We start from the raw sequence: 22,212 nt of genomic DNA, 5'->3' as shown, positions 1-22,212 counted from the left end.
AAATAAGAAAATACTATAAAAAATTTGGATAGATAGTTAATTGTAGCACTATACCTTATACTTAACAAATATTTCATACAAAATCATTTTCCAAAAACTGTTTTATTCTTCACAAAATCTACTGTATTTCTGGTAATCTTTCTCCAGGCACGCTCTCGGCATCATTATCGAGTGTAGTATATGGTTCATCATTTCTATTTTTAAATATGGCTGATACCATAGTGTCGATAAATAAGGAAGCTATATTTCGAGGGAACTTATGATTTGATAGTCCAGCAAAAACTACAAACTCGACGCTGCTATAATTAGCTTACACATTACTACCGCAAGGTGTCGCCTAAGTTATTGTTTTGTTTCTTCCACTCTTCTACTAACCAAAATCAAAATTTTTTGACAAAGATTTACGTTCAACATAAGTTCTGGCTGTAAAAAAAACCATTATTATCAATTAATTAATAAAGTTGATGGTGACGTGAAATATTATTAAAATGAGAATCATTAGATACAGTTTTGAAATATATTAAAATGAAGAACAGATCAACACGTCATAAATGGAAAGATACATTTCAGGTTATATTATATTATTAATAATATAATAATTTTTGACAAAGTTACATGTTATTTAATAATATTCCTTACTGTTATAATTTAAATCGTTCTTTTGAAAAAGTACATGAGACAATAATTTTCTTTGTGTAGCTTGCTGAAATGAGGAAAACGACGAGGAAGTGGAAATGTATTTTCATGAAACGACACAAAAATGGAATCTCCTGAAATTAACATATGATTATTGTAGTTCTAAAATATAAATGAGAAAAATTATTATACTTTCGTAATTGCTCTATAAGGAACAACATATCATCGAACGTTCCTAAAATATATATAGTTAAAAATTAAATGAGAGTAAGTATTACAATTTCTTTTTAAAAGAAATTGCAAGGTAATAAACATTAACTTACTCGCTTTAAAAAGTTAATGTCTGAAGGTTTGATAGACTATACCGATTTTATTTCTTTCTAAAGCAGACATTATAACCTTATTTCAATAAGAAAATGAATTCGTAAATCAAAATCTAGTGTATACTCTTATGTAACTAATACTCATATCACTGTAAAATTTTATTTATACCAATTAAAAAGAAATATTCAATTTCAGCAACAAATTATCCAGGAAAACTCGGAATTATCTACAAATGAAAAGAAGCTTATCTCTAAAAACAATGAAAAAGAAAACGAAGATGGTAATGACGATAATGAAAACGTGATGATGAAAATAATACTTTAGTTGACCAAGACAAAGAAGAAAGAATGGAATGTCATGAAATTAAATAATGAAAATATTGTATATATTTAGAAGATAAAGATACAACGACAAATGCACATTTGTTTGACCTACGAAGACATATTGAATTTTCATAATATAGACCAAACTATAATTCGATAGATATGCAACATTAGAGAACTATGGTTATGCTAATCTGATTGATACTTTCAAGATTTTAGCTTGGATTGTAATCGAGCGATTACAAATAGATTTTCATTCATAAAATTCATAAAATTACTAAATATATTTGTCAAAAATTTAATTTTCATCGTATAGATCTCGAAATAAGTTAAAAGTCATATTGTTTACTCAGATAACGATTATTAATTATATAAAAAGAGTAATACTTTATCTCTTACTTGACTAATGAAATGATTAAGAAAAACTATAGCTATATAAATAATTAAGGCACTTAATTTGTTATCAATGGTATTATTCCATTTAATATTAATTAGAATCTCTATTCTAAGTATACAAATTTATTATGTTCAGAGAAATACAATATTTAAATGAGCCACTGATATAATGGGTGCTATATAAATGGGAAAATTAACTGAAATACTTTTTAATGTAAAGTCTCTTTTGATACAGGAAACGTCCAAGATTATAGAATCATCTACTTTTGGATAAATTGACAAAGGAGATAACTTCTGTGACAAAGAAATATATGCGTAAGGAAGAAAATACGAAATTCTATAGCGAAAGACAACAAAACTGCAACAAGAGATATATAAGTTCCATGTAAAGTATCGTAATTAGTTCTACTACAAAGTATGTCATCCATATATATGTTTCTTTTTATTTTTAATACGAATACCAACATTTATATTTCCTTATACATTTAATAAATTTATAATTGTAGTTTGTGGGAAAATTGAAATTAGCAGTAAAAGAAGAAATCTAAAATTATGCAACAAAGGAAGAAAGTAAACAAGAAGAAAAACGTGAGTATTGAAATGTCTATAAGAAAGAGAATGTCAAAAGAAAGATCGACTTTGAAATTCTCTAATTATGCGTTTTATGTATATATCCATGTAAAGAAAGTATACTTTCTTAAGTAAGATTTGCCATGCTTCTCATGTCTCGTTCTTCGATTGACTTTTGTTATTTACAAGTCGAGCTGTTATGATTTTGAAGAAAAACAGGCATTAGAAAGTAGGACCTATGTACGAGAGATTACAGAGAAATTTTATAAAGATAATATATTAAATAAAATTTACGTAGTGTAAATAATAAATGTAAATTGTCGTTTCTTTGATCACAGATAAGACTGTAAATAGCAAATAATTGTTAATTAACAAATAAAGATTTATTCCTTTGTTCACAGAGAAACATATTTTCGTTTATCACCTCATCCAAAATAATAAAACATATTATATGCATATATCATATCTTTTAAATTTAATGGTATAGTACTGTCGGTATTAACAGCACTAATATCAGACTCATTAAAAGACTTTAGAAAATTAATATACTTAAAACTATTAAGTACAATTTTATATGATAATATTTCTGTTGTAGACTTAGTAAACATCTTTAGTTATATGTACCTGCACCTCTGCTGACACGCTTTTCCAAATTACCATAAATTCATGGTACTGATGTGATATTGTTGGATCTTGATATATCTCACACTTTGCCTCTGTGTTTCCACTGTGCAATTGCTTCTTGTAAAGGAACAGTGTTTTATCGCTGAAGAAGAAGAAGAAAGAAAGGGCAGTCAGTTTTAATTCAATAATCAACGATCTTAATTAGAGAATGTCTGAAATGAATTTTTCCAATCGGTTTATAACCCTGTAAATCTATTAATATATACATATTTGTGTTATATTTAATCTATTTTTACTCTTTAAATTATATTAATTGCTAACGATTGATCTACACTATTTCTTACAAATATGAAGGAAGAGAAATAAACTATGAGAATGTTTGGATTGTCAGAAAATAAGCGTAAATAATTTTTTATTTCAAACCTACAGGTAATTTCTTTTATTTTATAGTATTTCATACTAATTACATTCGAATTGTATTTTTTCTCTGCATATATATTTCGGTATAAGTCATTTCAAAAGTATCTCAATGATTAATATATTACTTTATTTTCTCGTACACATGCTGATTAAGTTCTTTGAAAAATTTCTAATTTTGTGTCTGAATATAGAAAAAATAGCGGTTTTGTCATTTGTAAATAGTTATGTTAAATTTTACAAAATATATATAAATTATAAAGTCAATCATAAGTAATGAAATATATTAAAATTATAAATCATTCTGTATTAGATTAAAATTTATATTTTATAGTTGTTCGAATAAAATGCAAAGTTAGGTAGGAATTGAGAGTCACTGTTATGTTTCTCACAAGTGCTCAGATGGTCCACTATTCGTATATAATAAACTTCCAAGACTAATAGTAATGAAGTTTCTTCGTGCGTCACTTCGGAGCCACTAGCGGAGTTCGTCAGTAACTCTCAACTTGCTCTGAGGAAAGTCCCTGGACCTTCGGCAGAGAGTGCCGTAACTTAGCTTGTTATAAGCCTTTCTTCGCCGTCTTTCTCGATTATAGGATAGGAAGCCTTTGGCTGATCTTTCTTCGAGATTGGGCGAGAGTGTATTGGTCAAAGCAAAGTTTTCGATGTGTTCGAGACGCGAATTTCTATCCATCTTGTGTGGATGGATCTTCGTATCTAACTGAACAGGGCTTTCAGCGAGGAAACTTCTTCTTTTGCAATTATTTCTTTCTCCTTTTCGTGTTTTTTTATTTTTATAAATGGATTCTTAAATGCATTAAATAAAAACTGTTTAATTAATTTAATAAATTAACTTAATGATTGTTAGCTCGATGTTGAATTAGAAAACATTTTGTAATATCTACCTGCAATAGAAATTATTTAAAATTTCTTAGATAGAATATTTTATTAGGAATGACAGATAATTTGCACATATTTTAATTTTTATTTAAGTTAATTAATTTATTTAATTTTACCGTCAAATTTGATTTCATATAAAAGTGAAATTTTATAATCCAATTAATTGATATATATGTAATTTATATAAAATCTTAACAATACTATATATATTGACTTGATTTAGTTTTATAAAAAAAAATTTAATTTAATGTAATATTAATCAAATATCAAAAATAGCATATATAAATTAAAATTTTGTTAAATTCAACTTATTGTGGATTATCAATTACTGTACCGATTCCCAAACAAAAAAGAACACCTCCAAATTTTTTAAATTTAATAATTTATCATTTCATCTTTTATTATATACTTTCAACTTATTATAATAGAGTATATAATACTAATATCAAATTAACACAGGGAGAAGCCTACTTTCAGGGGCAATGTCTAATATTTGTACTGGGTTTATGTAGAAAAAATCTCAATATTATTTGTATTAATATTATTACAATATAGGAATCATAACTTATATTTAAAAAACAATAAATATTTCGGATTTTATTATTTTCAAACCTACGTGATTATATTGAACTTGACGAATGGAATCTTTATAAAAATCAGGAAATTGCTGAATATTCTATTAATTGTAAATAACACTCTAAGAATTTACTAAAGAATTATTAATGTTGTCGAATGGCAATAATCTTTTTACATTAATACTAAACGGTTTGTAAAATTATCGCACACGCAGTTGTAACATTTTAGTGTTACATATTAAAAAAGCTTAACAATTGATCGTCTGAAACAATATATTATTTGTGTTTTTAAACATAATTAACATAAACTTGAGTCTAATCGTTTCATAGTATTGCAATTCATTCATAAAAAAATATAAATTCATAAGAAATAATATTGAATAATTGAAATAATAAAAATACATCAATTATAAAATCACATTTATAAAAATAACAAGCTAGAATAATATATTTACATCAAGATAAGGAAATAAAAAAAGGAAAAAAAAAGTTGTATCGCATATGTAATGTATGATTGAAAAAAACTCTCTTTTGCAATGACTAAACTCAGTTTTCTTTCTTTTTGTAAATTTTTAATTCAAATGTTAGCAAACTTAGTTAGAAAAATTCTATTAAAATCGATATTGAATCTTCTATGGAGCGTTTGATTTTTCTGAATTTTAATATCGTAGATTTTTTATTTTAGTGATTTTAATAGTGACATTCTTACAGATTAAGAATCCGTTTAAAATTTTTTTTGCGTATCTACCTAAGATTCATAATTTTAGCTGCCCTCAATAATAAGATTTACAAAAACGTCTACTACTTCAAAATACATAGAAATAGGGATAAATTTTCTAAAGGTAACAAATTATTTAATAAATAACGAAATATCAAGTCAAAACAAAACAAATATCCGAATTGTTCGAGAAAAGAATTCCTCCAGATTGTATTGTGAACCTCCTCAACGCCACGTGTTGATTATTTTATATCTCTTATACATATATGGAACGTTACAAGGGTTTGTAAACCATAGCGCACGTTGTATTTAATTATAGTTCAATTTTTTATTATATTTTTCGTTGATGGTGACCCAAAGAAAAGATCGAAATATTCGTCGTATTTGTTTGTATGTTAATAAATTAAAAAAAAATGTATTATTAAATTAATGAAATCGTTATATAATATTAAAATATATTAATATGTCAAAAAGTAAAGAAAATGTTCTCCGCCTTTCCCAATTACCTGGCATGGCCCTAAATGCCGATTTAACATTCTACAAATTTTATTTTTATTATTAGACATTAACGATACATAATAGCAGCTTATTTTATTTGATTTTATTAAATTATAATCAAATTAGATTATTCAAATATCTAATAATCAAATAATTATTATAAATATAATCTTATTAAATCAAACGCCTGGATTGATTTTTCATCGTAATTCCACGTAAATCATAAATTTTCTTATATAACTTTAAAATTTTAATTATTTACTTGACTTATTTATTTGAATTTTTATAGAAGTGTATCACTAAATTTTCATATCACGTTGTATTGTTATGATTTTTTTTTTTTTAATGCTTATACAAATTCTATTCACTTTTAGATGTATTTTCGATTTCACTGAATTAAAAATCTCTGAATTAAAACTCAAACGATAAAGTATCAAGATTCAAGTCGAACATCTTTCTTTTTGTTCTCACGACAGAAATATGTTGCTCGTATGAAGCTTGCGTCTATACTAATAATAAGTAGAAAAATTAGGTAGACGGGTAAATAAATTAGATAACACTGACCTCTTTCCCTATGCGATAGAACATGATAGTGTATCATACCGTCCTCTCTACACGCACGCATGTCCCCTCTACACGCACAATTTCATTATTTTAATCGATTTACAATTATGAAAATCATAGGGAATTTACAAGCAAGTAATTTGTTAGTTCTTTTTTTTTTTTTAATCATCCTATAAAAAATAAATATATTCTTTAGAAAATAATTTATGCTTTTAGAGTAAAGCTTTTTCAAAAATTCGAAATAGCAAAATCCTTGCTTAAACTTTCATATTTAAAATGAGGCATTGCTCATCAAAATTGTTTAAAAATATTTGGCATAAATATTGTTTTTAACGTTTAAAGTAAATATTTGCTTTCGACGAGAAAAAGTTTCATACAGTGGCACTTCTCAAAATTTTCAGCAAAAGAGAAGAAACTTGTACTACCAATTTCAAAGTAGATGATTACCTACTTGTTCGTGTGCGTAAATTGATGCTTCGATTTTCAAACGCAAAGAAATGAGTTTCACGAAAAAATTACTGTAACTCATTCGGATATTTTAATGGTGCTTTCGATAGATGATTTTATGACAAAAATAATGAAATAGGTGTTCAGGCGTTCATTCAAATGAATTTCAGTTTTTAAGATATTGTTAAATTTTAGAAAAAATTTATACTTTCTTTTGTACTTTATATTTTAGAGCTTTAAATTTTATAAGCAATATGAGACATCAATTTTATAAGCACATTGGCAAGCGTTTAGAATCGTCTAGAAACTGAACGATATTTCATCAGTTATTTTTTTATAGCATAGATTTAAGCAAATGTAATTGACTAATTTATTCTTTTTTCTCCTTATTTGATAGTTTAGTAAGATGTTAATATTTAATCTCTTAGGGTTGATGTGCGTTTCTCGATGATTAGTTTTACATACGACACAACAATGATACAATTTATTTAATAACAGAGGTATATAAAGTATATATTTAAATTTATCAATCATTTTATCAAAAATAATAATTAGTGAATATATATATTTTTATATAAATCAAAAAACGAGTTCATTTCCATATTATCTATGAGTTAAGATCAGTAATATTTTTGTTATTGTTTCTCGTATAGTAATATCCAATTTATATTATTACTATTACTACTATTATTAATATAATAATAATATAATAATAAGAACAATGACAAGTAGAAGAAATAACAGAATTAAAAAGCGTGAATTCATAACTTACTAACACTAATTACTATAATCGGATATGAGTCCGATTATTATCCGATTATTATAGATGTGAAAAATATATAACTTAGAAAAGTTTATACACCCATATGAGAGACATGGTTATACTTTATATAACGTCCATACTTATGCTGAAATCACACGCATCGTGAGGAAGGTAACCCGAGATTATTTAATGTTAAATCAATATCGCTTGACATACATATGTACGAAAAGAATGTATTAAAAATACATTAAGCAATATACTGTTTATACTTCTATGAATTCATTATATCGGTGTCTATATTTAGATAATTACGTTATGTTTTTCATTCCATTAGAGCGTGTGAAGTAAAAAACTGAACCGATAATGCGACAGAACAAAGTGCCCGCACACGTGCACACACACACGCGCACACTCCTTTCAAGTGGAACATAGCCTCAGGAAATTCATAAATAGACCGATACGAGATATTTATACATAGCTAGCTCATTAACATTTCACGCACAAAGCAGTAATTAAAATTTTCGATACCATATATATAGTATACAGGGTGACCCACACAGTTGGAAGGGATTAATCTTTTATACAATTTAAACGATTGAAAATAAAAAAAAAATATTAGAAATTAATTGATATTAAATGTAGTTAAATGGTATTAAATGGTGCATAATATGCAAATAATTTTATGTAATTATGTGGATCAGAAAAATCCAACTGCATTTTTTATTTTAATGGAAACTTTTATTTTTGACTGGAACAATTGATGTAATTTCTTATGCTCTACATAAAAATATTAACATACTTATGTCCTAAACTAATACGTTAGAAAATTATCTTAACTAAAAGCTTTCTGAATTACTTAGGTCTATTGCTAAGTGTTAATGAACGGGTAATATTATGGGTAATGAATACTTATTAAGGAAAATTTTAATCTTACCTTAATATGAGTGATTAATATTAGTAGTTGGTTTGTGTTTATCGAAAAAAATTTAGAAAACTTACAGTATAGGACATTCTGTATATGTTTTTATTTTTACCTCCTTATTTTGTTCTCTCGAATTAATTGGAAAGATCTTTAAAAGAAATTTGAACTTCATCGCATTAGAGACCATTCCGTTGTTGAGTTAATACAATGATGAAGTTAAATCTAAGAGCGGATTATAAAAAAAAACCCGTATGAAAGAGAAGAAAAAGAAACGATCAAAATGAATGAATATGATAGAGAAATAGAGAAGATCTTTACGTGTCCGTTTATGTTTACAATTTCAGGATGTAGAAATGATAGAAGTATTGTTAAAAACAAACGGACAAAATATAACCATTGTAGAAAAAGATTATAAACAGATCGACTATATCAGGTATCAGGTGGATTTATTTTTTGATACGTTCGAATAAAAAAAAAAAATTTTTTATCCAAGAAATGAACTCATCGTAGAATAAGTTAGTTGTTTACTTTTCATCGATTATTATGTCATACTCATTAAAATTTGATATTCTTTATTTCCATTTACTAGTATATAGTATTTGATATATTCCGTATTTATTAGTTATCTAAAATTGATAAAGAAATTATTGGTTTAGCAAACCTGGAATGTATATAAAGTTACAAAAAGTCGTTTTTCTTGATGTAATATGTATGTTAAGAAGTAATATGTATGTAGATAATAGAATCAAAAAAGAAAATAATATATATATATATATATATATATATTTTTTTTTTATTTGTCAATTTATAATTGTCTCTTGTCAAATATATATTAGTACAATATGTCTTACTATAATTAATAAATATAATAATAAAATATGTAAATAATATGTAGTCTTATATATTATACTCTTATATAAATAAATATATCTTGTTATAATAATAATAATGTTTATTATAATTACAAATTATTATTAAACGCTTATTAAAATGGTACAAGTGCAATTAGACAGAATACAAATGTCAACTGTAGATTCGAATTTGAAATAGAATCAAATGCAGAAAAAAGCAAAAAATTTTTTTTTCAAATTCTAAGTAGATCAATTTAATCGATCTTACTCAATATTACAAAATTCGTGCACTCATTATCAATTAAATAGATCATGCAAGCTTTTATCTTTCCTCATCATCCATCATTATTTTATTTATTTATTTATTTATTCATTTATTCTTTTTCTTTCATGGAATAAATCAAAGACATCCGATTGTTTATCTAAGTAAATTTTTAATTTATTTAAATAATCTTCCTCTTTGCAATTGAATTTGCAGACGAATCCAAGATAAAAGGAAACATTGTAAGATATTATAAAAACTAATTAATGTATTTATTAATTTGTATGTTTCTTCATCAAATTCGAAATAATAACGCGATTGTTAATTACATTTTGTGCATGTTGTATGCATGCAAAAAATATTTTTTCTCTCAAGTTTTATTCTCAAATGATGATAAAAAAAAATTATACATAAAAAATGGAAAAAGCTTTACTGTGTAATAAAAAAATATGTCTATCGTTTATTTATAATATTCATAATAACAAGTATGAAGAAAAAGAAAAAAAATCGTTGATGGATTTGAAAAATGGTACACTAATGCTTTAACCACTGCACTACGAACTAAGATATTTTGAAGCAGCATGAGCAAGTTCTTCAATTAATTTTTTCTTCGACAAAATGACCAATTTTTTCGAAAATCGTCAAGTGTTTACACCTATGAAAAAATACGTGTCTGCTAATTTTCCGTCCAATTTCACGGTGTGAAAGCTCATCAAAATCGGAGGCGGCTCTATCTGAAATTTTCTTCGTGAGTTTTTGATCATGGCGGACCAAAGGGGGGCGGTGTTATTAGTGAAATAGGTTGAACGATCATGATAAATGATTAATATAGTATAGCAATGAAAATCACATTAAAGATATTTTTCGATAATATCTTTTGTATTTAATATATTCTATTTCATTCTATTAATTACTTTTTATACGTTTAGAGATCGATATGATGGTAGTACCGATAAAAGCCGACGAAGAAATAAGAAATGGCTGCTGCAAAAATCGTCTCGAGAATTGGTACATCAATCGATTGTGTGCTAATTGATACGCAATTCCGACTTCTTTCAATTTATTTATATTCATAAATACTCTTCTTTAATTGGCATAAGAACTTTTTATTTTGACCATGTCAGCCCTTTTTTAAACGTCAAATAATTATAAGCATGATATTAGCAATATAATCAATACTTTTTGTTATATTCATGCACCTTAAAATAGTTGAATACTTTCAGTATTTAGTTATAAACTTCGGAAAATTATATGAGATGTACAGCTAAGTATCTCACGGACAAACACCGCTAATAAATGTGTTATTATGTGAGGAGTATGGGATGCGACTTTGAAAGAATTCTTTTAATTTTTAACAATAAGTTAGTTGGCGCACATTTGGTCGATATGTCAAAGTTCAAATCATTTTTCGCAACAGCCATTTCTTTCATTCGCATTTATCAGAACTCCCATCATTTCTGCTCTTTCAAATCGATCTGCAAACGTATAGATGAACATAAACCTGAAGATATTCTAAACTTCTTATTTCATTAATTTCATCGATTCATTTTGATTGTTCTTTTTTTCTATTTTTTAGAACGAATTTTTCCATTCACCTCACATTAGTGTGATTGATGATTGATTAATGATTCTATTAGAAAAAACAATTTAAAAAAAAATATTGTGATCGAATATTATTTATGCATTTTACAATGTTATGACGTTATTTTTCTTCGTATAATCGAGCAACCGCAAGATCGTTATTAACTCCAATTGGATAAAAAGTAATCATGACAGTTCTTACATTTATGCTTCTATACTATTGTAAAATTATAAATAATGAGAAAATCGTTTGATCTGTGAGCGTTTGTAATGTAATGTGTGATCGTAATTAAAAAGGTCGTATATTTCGGGTTAAAAGAATTTACGTAAAAGTATAAAGTCACTTCCTTAGATTAAATTTGCATACGTATTTTTTTTCTTCAACAGAGTAAACAAAAATTTGAATTAACTAAATAACACAGAGCAACAGCTTCCTTAAGACCTATAACCATAATGTTTAATTCGTGATTTCGTCAGCTATGAACGAAAAATGGTTATTTTATCATGTATTACCATTTGTTAAAGTTTGTCCCATTTTTATGGAATAACTCGGTATATATATATAAATAAATTTTTATAATTATTCTTATTATATCTAATGATGTAGATAGGCAGTTACTTTATGAATTATAACTGATAAATAATTAATATTTATTTAAAATTAATTTATTATTATTAATATCTTAAAATCTAAATTAATTAATATTCGATGTAATTAAAAGTAAGAAATATTATGTAAAAAGAAATATTTATTAAATTTTTTAAAAGAAATAGATATTTATATATAAGAATTTAATAATAACATAAATATAATGTATAAATAGTTAATTAATATATGTATATATTTAAAATTATAAAATATATTTATTAATAGATTAATATTATTTATAAATATTTATAAATTTTATTATAAATATATGTATTTATGGTCGTTATATAAATATGAATCTTCTAAAAATAATAGGTAATGGAAAATACTTTATGTTAAATACGACTGGTAAAAAGACTTTTAAGGGACCTCCGTTGCTCTGATCCCTATTTTAATAAGAGATATGATATTCAAAACTATCTTCATTAAAGTTAAAATTATTCGTAAAATAAATTGTACGTAAAAGAATAGGTATTAGAAGGCAGATTAAAGTCGTTTCTGAATTTGATTCGTTTTATTCCTCTATATCTATTTCTAATGAAATATGTATTATATTTTACATAAAAATAGATATGTAATAATTTAATTTATTCAAATAACACTTATACTCGAAACAATAAAAAAATGATTATAATTAATCGACATGACGTTCAAGATAATCGCTTAATCACAAATTGGTTTTTTTCCGTCATTGTTTATTTTTCAACCTTTCGTACAGAAATATCTGTAGTAATAAATCGAGACGGCTGTTAATCATAAACAAATTTGTATTGTAGCAGAATAGTATATCTCTCAAATGTAAAAAATATTGTTGAGTGGTTTGTGATATTCCTAGTTATTCGCCTTCCGTTTTTATCGTGTTGTATTTAATAATCATATGATTGTTAACAAGATTAATTATATTAATCTTAATTATTGATAAAAGAAAAATTTAATTTATTCATTGATTCGATTTTTTCGTGTCACACATAAGTATGATCGTTCAAATTGTAGTTAATAACAAATTATGTAGAATTCATAAACAATCTCGAAATCAATAAGATCTAGTTATTAAGATGACGAATCCCTTCGTCTAGATCTCTGTACAAAGCTACAATTTTGATGGATTCCTGAAATATCGGACAGATATTTCAAACGAATTTTCTTTTCATTTATTAAGCTATTTATTACTTGCAAAAACATATACTTATATATCTTTTTTTTCCTACTGTGGACGAAAAACATTCCCCATAATATTGAATCCTAATGCTTTATTAACTCATATTTTTGTAAGAGAATTTATTACAATTATAAGACTTGGTTTTTGATATATATAACCGAAACAGAAAAAACTAGTATAAATTGATAAATGCAAAAATTAATGTCGTGCAAATACATACATATGAATTCCATGATTGCCACGTTTTACTGACAAAATAGTTTTGTATTATTTATCAATTTAATCGAATAACTTTGCAATTTTTAAGATGTACAGCAAGCACAATTGGTGAAATCTTATGAACGTAGCTTAACACATTGAAATCAAATTATAAATTTAAATCTATACGATATTGTGTCAAGTTTAGATAAGTTAAACAGTGGATATAAAAGGTATCTATTTTTTGCAATAAAATTCAGTGAAACGGTAAGCTTCATTCGAGTAACGTTGATAGATGACTGATTTTGATAACTTCGTAGATAACATAATCAATTCTTGATCTGCGTAATGGAAAATACTTCTGAAAGTAAGTAAAAGTCATATGTTCATTAAAAATATCATAATTTTTATTTTACATCAATAGAAAATTTAAAAATGTAGAAGTCAAACAATACGATTGTCACATGAAAATCAAATTGTCCCTCGTCAAATATTTCTTACTATAATTATAAGCCTTCTTCGTATTAATAAATATAATAAATATGAAATCTTACTATATAATATTAATGCTTCAAATAATTACAAATTAAATGGTACAGTATAAATCCCAAAGTACATCATAAGAAACAATATAAATCCCAATTATGGAATAGAATTTGAAATAGCACCAATTATAAATAAAATCAAATATAAATGAAAATTAAATCACTTTTCCATTATTTCTACATTGCACGAAATTAGTAATTCTGCACTTGCGACGATTATCCAAGATTGAAAATTATTAAAATGATCGCTAACAAGTATATTGTCGGTGGCTGTGTACATAGATATAAACCCCATTAGAATGTGTAATTAACATAAAATGACCAAGCGATCATCTTAGACCAACATTGAGTATTAACTGTATTCCTGCCTTAATCTTCTCATCTATAAATGCATTTAAATATATAATTCTTGCATTTTGTTGTTATACGTAAACGCAAAATAAAATATGTATTAATTATGAATGAATTTCTAGTGGCGATACAAATCAAATTTCCCATCTATTTTTTGCTTGACCTGGTGAAACAATACTTGTCGATTTATCTATGGAATAAATTCAAGGTGAATTCTGACCACTAGAAATCATATCTTTTATTTATTCATTGTTAGAAAAGAAAACATATTAAGACAAACGATTAAGGTGAACATCTCGAAGATATATTGCGAGATTTTATTTAATACTTTCTAGTTTGCAAATTATTTTACATTCTGGCGTGCTTGAATAACGGTATGATCATATATAAATATGCATGTATATAAGTAGACACACATATGAAGATACTGAATTATTTTCAACTGATCACAGATCAAACGATTTTCTAATTACACTTTTATATGTTTAAAATATAATAAATGTATTAGTGGCTTAGAATATTATAGAAGCATACATGTAAGAACAACCATGATCTCTTTTCATTCAATCGGTATTAATTCAGATAGTGTGATAACTCGATTATATGAACAAAAATCAATTAATTACATGGGACTGGAGAATGCTAAAATAATATTCGAAGATACGATTATAATATTCTTTTGTATTAGAATTATCAGCCTACTAATATGAAGTATGAGGAAGAACTCGTGCTAAAGAATAGAAAAAGAACGATCGAAGAATATGTTATTATTTTTGTTTACAGATCGATTTGAAGAAACAGAAATGATGGGAGTGCCGATAAAAGCGAACAATCAAGAAATGGCTGTTGCGAATAATGATTTGGAACTGGGAACATCGAACGAATATTCGCCAAATGAAACGCTATCTTCAGTTGAAGACATCGACAAATTAACGACGATTCAAACCTTCTACGTAAATCAATGTCTTTTTATAACCGGCGGTACAGGTTTTATGGGAAAAATGTTGATTGAAAAATTATTACGAGGATGCCCTGGAATCAACCGCATTTACGTTCTGATACGTAGGAAAAAAGATAGAAGTGTCTCTAAAATAATGGAAGAAATTGTCGAAAATTCGGTGAGTCCTTCATTTACAATCGATTATTATTTTTATCTTGTGATAAGATTTTCATTCAATTCTATGATTCTATGTCTTTACTGAATAGTATTTAATATATAATACATTTAAAAGATATTTTTAAGAAGAAGAAAATTGATAAAGAATTTTCAAAAGTCTTCTTCTTTCTTGTAAATCATATTAGAAAGTGGTAGCAGTAAAGCATAATAAAAAGAAAGATCCTCAACTGTTTGTTTTCAGAATCTTTTCTAATGTTAACGTTAAAATTAATATTAAGACGGAAAATATTCTCTACTTAGTTAAATAATGACTTTGATGGAAGTCATGAAAAAATTACAGTGAAATGCTTTTTCAAGTTTATGGAAAAAAATCGAAAAGAATGTTTTAGAAAAAGGTTCGAAACACACTACCAAAGTCGAGCACACTACTTCTCGAACATTAATACATTCACGATCAAGCGTATAAAGCGATATGAACAGCTGGATATCAAATTTAATTTCCAAATGTCTATAGCTGAATACCGCAATGATTTGGTATTTAAATATGTATCTATATTAGTAATGTAGCTTCTTGATATCATACTTCCAATTAATTTTTGCTTAAAATTTAAACGGGTACTTAAATATTCGATAAAATATTACAGGAAATATAATGCTTAGAAAGAGTTACTTATATTGATGAAATGTATATTTAGCAAACGAATATATTAAATTTTCTAAAGCACAACTAAATAACATATTTACAGATTTCTTTCAGCTAATAACTTTACATTGTATCAAATAATAACTAGAAATTGTGCACGTTTTATAACGAAATTAAATCAATTTAAACGAAATTGAACAAAAAATTTACCAATAAAAATTAAATATTTTAATAATAATGTTCTTTCGATAAAATGCAATTCAATAAAATATTGAATTTTACATCTATGAATTTTTTTTCTAAATCTGCAAATAAAAGTTTTAATAGTGCTTTTTCAACTTTCTGCTCATAATCAAGAAATAAGACTACGTTAGCGGATTCAAAGCGTTAAAAATGTTCAAGAAAGTGCATTTAATATTAACAATTAAAACAGACTTTGATTATGTTAAAGAACATAATGACATTGAAAACATAAGAATATTTAAGCAATTAAGTAGGATGATAAATCTTAAAAGTTTGTTTGCTTTTTCTTCAGAAGCCAAATAAATATATCTATTTTTTTTCTCATCGTTTTTCATGGGTTAAACGCATAAGAGTTATTTTAGGTACTTTGGCAAATTTCTTGAATCCAATTTTCTTTTTTTTCATCGATCCTATCGTCATTGATCTCTATTCAATTTTCTCACATTATATATAATCTAAAATTAATAGAAAATAGTTTGACAGCATAAAAAAATTTGGTGAACGATTTTTAATGCATTAAGATAATCACTTCATTCTTTGGAGAGAGAATTCATATCGAAAATGTCGATGTTTACAATTACATTTAAGACACTGTCGAAATTATATATAAATTGTTAATTGCTGTCTATATCTATAAATTAGAAATGAAAAAGGAATAAATTAGAAATTTAGAAATCAAATACTAGGAAAGAAAACGTAATATGGAACAAATTCATAAATAACAAGAATAGAAAACAACTCGTACTTTACCATGCTTAATAACGAACAAGTGATCGTGATTAGATAGATTCATGGCTTTATTCTAATATATCCACTTTTCAATGGTTTCAACATTTATTTAACATAGTTGAAGATACAACATAGGGTCCGACTATTTAGTCATTCTTCTGTTAATGATGCGTAGGTGCCCATGTGGGACAGGAAATATTTATGAACCTATCAATGCACACTTTTCAGTTGTTTAACACGCTGAGGAAGCAGCAGCCAGGATTCCAAAATCGCTTAGTAGCGATCGAGGGTGACTGTAGTTTGCCGAATCTCGGTATTTCGATAACCGATAGAGCAAAACTCATACGAGAAGTCTCTATTGTTTTTCACGTTGCTGCTACTGTACGATTCAACGAGAAGATCAAATTGGCGGCAGCTATTAATGTTCAAAGTCTGAAGGATTTAATATACTTATCTAAGGAAATGACGAAACTAAAGGTACGCATACTATTCTTTGTATGAGTGCTAATAACTCTAACATCAATCTTTATTTCTATTATTTTTTATGATAAGCGGAAGAAATCAATTGTTTGGTTCAAAGAAACACGTTATTTCCTTCTCTATTCCTTTCAGTTCCTTCTCTAAGTCACCGAAATTTTTCCAAGCGAAGAAATTGAAGTTTCGCGAAAATTCAAATACGACTAATAAAATCGCTTCCTTGACAAAGAATTCACAAGTTTTATACTCATATATATGGGCATGTAAGTAGGCAATAAATGAGAATGCTTCGTGTAGAGGAATAGGGCATTTGAATGTCTCATACGAAATTAAAGAATCGATGAAGATTATTTATAAGTATATGCTAATTCAGACAAAAGGTAATTTCTTCAAAAAAAAAAAGAAAAGAATTATAAGAAGAATAATTTATTAAAGCAATAAAATTGTGAGCACAAATTCATGTTGGGTGTATATTTCTAAAGTAATTGTCGTCGTCGCAGCGTGATAACTGAGAACAAGGGGTGTCCAACCCCAATCTATAATACTGTGACCTTGTCGAGTCGTTGCACAAAAAAATATTATAAAATTTGGACAGTTAGAAGACAGTTACCTGCACGCCTGGATAATATCAAATGTAAATCAACATGATGGGCATGGTCGGACTTACTGTGTCAATCAAATGTTAAGAGAAATTTGTTTTTGATGGATATCATTTCGAGTACTTGTTCAAGAAAACCTTTCCTGATTAATATTTTCATTATAGTTATTCCATTATTAACATCAATTGAATCACTTCTATCATTTTCATTTTACTCAAAATCGTGTCAAGTTCACAGTATTATAGTGCGTTTGATTCATCCTGACCTTATCTATTACAATTCGAATAAAAATGAAAGTATGTATCCCTATTTAACAAATTCTCTGTGACATCGAAAACTCAAAAAATGATTCTGGAAAACCATTGATTAATGTATGCTCCTTTGCACCAATGAATTAGGTTCTCCGTTATTTCTTCGCATCATTAAAATTAGTAAGGGTATCGATTCGAAACATGGTTATTGAGACACTCTGCACATATTATTAATTATGTGGATCTTTAATTGAATGATTGACTCTAATAAATGTTCGTTATCTTTTGTATTCTAGAGTTTCGTCCATGTATCAACGGCTTATGCCAATTGTCTTCAAAATCAGATCGAGGAGAAATTTTATAATCCACCGATGGATGCCGACAAATTCATCGATTTGATGGAATCTATGGATGAGAAATTGCTCGATGATATTACACCGCAGTAAGTCTATCACCGATTTCACTTGATTTCACGATTGTTTTCTCCCATTATATTTCCACAGAATCGTACTTGGCATTTGTCGAGCGAAACGATTAGCTGGATACGCATAAAATCTTCGAAAATCTGTTCCAGTATATCGCAAGTTTTTACTATCCAAATGTATGAGAATATAAAAAATATTGCTTCTTCGCATAATGTTTTTATTTTAAGTAAATTTTTGGTGAAAATATTAGGGAACAAATTAAATAATTCATGAAAAGTTACTGAAAATTTAAAAATTTTAAATGCTACTTAAATTCATTGATTATATTTCCTGGAAACGAAAATAATGAATTTACTGTAAATTAAAATTCAACAACATTTTTTCAAATTCTTTTTGAATACTATCTTTACGTTGTATCTAATCATAAGACAAATTACGATTCATTATTGAATTAAAAAATAATATCACAGTTGAACATATTTGACAATAGAATTTAACAAAATTAAAAGAAATTGAAGAAACAAATCAACAATTACAATTTAATATTTAATAATAATGTTCTTTAGTTATATAACGTCATTTGAAAAATCTGCTTGATAGATCAAAGATTTGCAATTTTTGTGGCTGTTCATTATTTTTGTCAATACCATTATCGTTAGAACTTCGTTACGTGTAACCATCTATCGATATTGTAATGACCTTTTGTAATTACGTTTCCGGTCGTGAATATATTAAAAATATATTAAGAGGGCAGGTTACGAGACCGACAATTAAAAATTGAATCTTATTTCTGGTATTAGTTTACTTGGAGTATGGCCGAATACATATGTTTATACGAAATCAATCGCCGAGAATATCGTAAAAAGGCATGCTGGCTTAATGCCGATTGGAATATTTCGTCCAGGAATCGGTTCGTAATAATGTGACTCTGTTAGAACAAAGCAATAAATAATACATAATAATTAACTAATATTCTTAGTGTTACCAACGTATATTGAACCTACAAAAGGATGGACCGATAATATGAACGGGTTAGTGGGAATTACAGCAGGTGGTGCAATCGGAATAATACGAATTCATCTTTGCGATGAATCGCTAAATGTAAACATTATACCCGGAGATCTGACGACTAATGCGCTAATCGTTAGTGCCTGGGATATTGCGAATAATCGAAGGTAACGTCAATTAATCACGTTTATTCGAAATATTTTCGATCAAATCAAATGACGATTAGAAAAAATTAAATTACCGCTTACTGTAATCTTTCAGATCCATCGAAGAAATTCCTATTTATAATTACACATCTACGGATAATCCAATTACTTTTAAGGAATTCAGAAAAATGTCGACGAAGAAAGTTGAATTATTACCGACTAACGAAGCAATTTGGTACTTAAGCTTTCGGAATATAAAATATCGACCAATTTATCTTATCTTCATGTATTTTCTTCATATACTGCCGGCTATTATAATCGATACGATTTCCTTATGTTTGGGTAAAAAGCCAAGGTAATTTTTTCTTATCTTTTTTTTGAGTTCAATGCATCCTATGCATTTTCAGATTCTCAAAAAAGTCGATTCAATCAGCCTATTTCAAATCTAAAAATTCCTTAAAACGTTTGTTTGGCCTTCTTGAGCTTCCTAAGTTCTCGTCAAGGGTTAGCAATGGCTCGCATGGTTCGATAATTTTTCGAAGAATAAACTGATCATCAAACAATTTAGTTTAAACTTGTCTTCCCATTAATCTATAATTAATTCGTATCAAAATGGTACATGATTGAATATCTAGACTAATAATGCGGTTATTTACACCCTTGTCAGCACCTTCTTTTCTTAAGTACATAACAATTATCACATTATTCATATGATACTTCGCCGGTATCATGCATCTTACGAACCGAATGAAATATCAATTGTCATAATTGTGTCTCCCCTTTTCCAAAAAGCCGTTAGAAATTCGAGGTGTCTTGTTCTTACTTATTGTCATCTTCCTTAAAAGTCCGTAAAATTCTGGTAACAAAATTGGATCTCCCATCTCCTTTCTTTTAGTAGCCGATCTTTAAGTACCTTTTCTTTGGCACAGTTGCTATATTTACATCTTTATCATCTATCAGACTTGTATTTTTTCTATAGCACTTATTTTCTCTTTGAGGTTCCAGTGTTCGTATATTTTTCTTATATTTTTCTTTATAATTTTCTTTTCTATAAATGTAACTTTAATTATTTCTATATGCGACACCTATCTTTTCAACGATCATACAATTTTAAACAAATTTACGCTTATGTTTAAGGTTGCTCAAATTGTATAAAAAAATTTATACACTGTCGAACATATTCAGTTATTTTACCTGTACCAAATTGAACTTCACTAATAAAAGATGGAACGAACTGTTGAATAAGTTAACGACGGATGATCGCAAATTTTTCTTTTGTGATATAAAGGATCTCATTTGGGACACATACTTTGAAAATTACATTCTAGGCATAAGAATGTACATCTTAAAGGATCCCATTGAAACGCTTCCACAAGCTCGTATAAAATGTCGAAGGTATTCACTTCCTCATTGATCGTCTATTATTCACAATGACCTTCAAATAATACTTGCTTTTTTAATTTTCAAGGCTTTACTGGAAACACCAAGCATTCAAACTTTTTATCTACTGCGTATTCCTTATGATAACTTGGATGATGATATTCAGACACTTGTAACATTCGAATATGGGTAAAATAAACAACTGAAGTTAATGAAAGTGACAATACAACTTTGAGAAGTTTTTTGTTTTGTTTGAAATTGATATCAATATAGTCTAATTATAATTGTGGAAATAATATTAAGATCTTCTATACATAATTCTTTATATGAATGTTAATCCTTGCGCCTGAAAGTACACTTCAATCTGTACTCTGTTGATATTTGTAGATTTAAGCGAATTATATTTCAAATGAGGATATAGTACTTAATGTGGATTGGATTTCAAAGTTGTATAAAAATGTATCTTTCTTACAAATCATGATGATAAATTTATTTTCATATTAATTATGATTACAATCATCTTCTTTTTCATAATTTTTAGATATTATTACCTTATATTCATTTACAAATAATTCCTAGTATATCTGGATAATTTGTAATTGAAATTGAATATTTTATTTTAATTTCAACCAGTTCATCTTTAAAACTATTAAAATAAGGTTACAGGAACTTGAGAAGAAATGAAATTTATACCGTATTAGATCCTTTGATTTTAAACTTCTAAAAAACCGGCAATCACATCTTGACTACCTTACAATATCTTAACAGAAAGTTTATTATCTTACATTGAATTTTGAAAATAGTGTAGGGAAAACTTTTTATAGCAAAATTGTTAACTGTTAAGTCTCAGGTAAGACGGCAAATGGTTATCCGTAAGGTATTTTGATATTTTTCTATATGTTTTGTTGACAATAAATATAG

At 26.8% G+C, this 22,212-nt stretch overlaps 1 protein-coding gene and 1 long non-coding RNA gene across 4 annotated transcripts; both read left to right on the top strand.

Moving 5' to 3' along the window:
- Positions 1-338: 338 nt before the first annotated feature.
- LOC124957415 lies at positions 339-2,651 on the top strand. 3 transcript variants are annotated; one of them, XR_007103530.1, is made up of 5 exons: positions 341-570; positions 700-903; positions 1,156-1,240; positions 1,915-2,094; positions 2,186-2,651. It is a non-coding gene; the product is annotated as an uncharacterized LOC124957415 (long non-coding RNA). The 3 variants fall into 3 exon arrangements; XR_007103531.1 differs by having other exon boundaries at positions 1,156-1,260; XR_007103529.1 differs by having other exon boundaries at positions 339-570; positions 1,156-2,094.
- An 11,021-nt stretch (positions 2,652-13,672) lies between these two features.
- On the top strand, positions 13,673-21,795 carry LOC124957408 (fatty acyl-CoA reductase wat-like). Its single transcript, XM_047514445.1, has 9 exons — positions 13,673-13,744; positions 15,057-15,391; positions 17,234-17,482; positions 18,629-18,774; positions 19,558-19,667; positions 19,737-19,932; positions 20,027-20,266; positions 21,049-21,306; positions 21,380-21,795. Exons 1-9 carry the CDS (start codon positions 13,726-13,728, stop codon positions 21,465-21,467), a joined length of 1,641 nt encoding a protein of 546 aa, XP_047370401.1. The 5' UTR covers positions 13,673-13,725; the 3' UTR covers positions 21,468-21,795.
- Positions 21,796-22,212: the final 417 nt, after the last annotated feature.

The sequence above is a fragment of the Vespa velutina genome, chromosome 25 (assembly GCF_912470025.1).
Source record: "Vespa velutina chromosome 25, iVesVel2.1, whole genome shotgun sequence".
NCBI classification, from domain to species: domain Eukaryota; kingdom Metazoa; phylum Arthropoda; class Insecta; order Hymenoptera; family Vespidae; genus Vespa; species Vespa velutina.
This window is presented reverse-complemented; position numbering and strand designations above follow the sequence as displayed.

Coding starts and splice junctions, on each gene's coding strand:
- LOC124957408 (XM_047514445.1), top strand. Junction 15,392..17,233: donor AAGAAATTGTCGAAAATTCG/GTGAGTCCTTCA, acceptor CACACTTTTCAG/TTGTTTAACACGCTGAGGAA. Junction 19,668..19,736: donor AATATTTCGTCCAGGAATCG/GTTCGTAATAAT, acceptor TAATATTCTTAG/TGTTACCAACGTATATTGAA.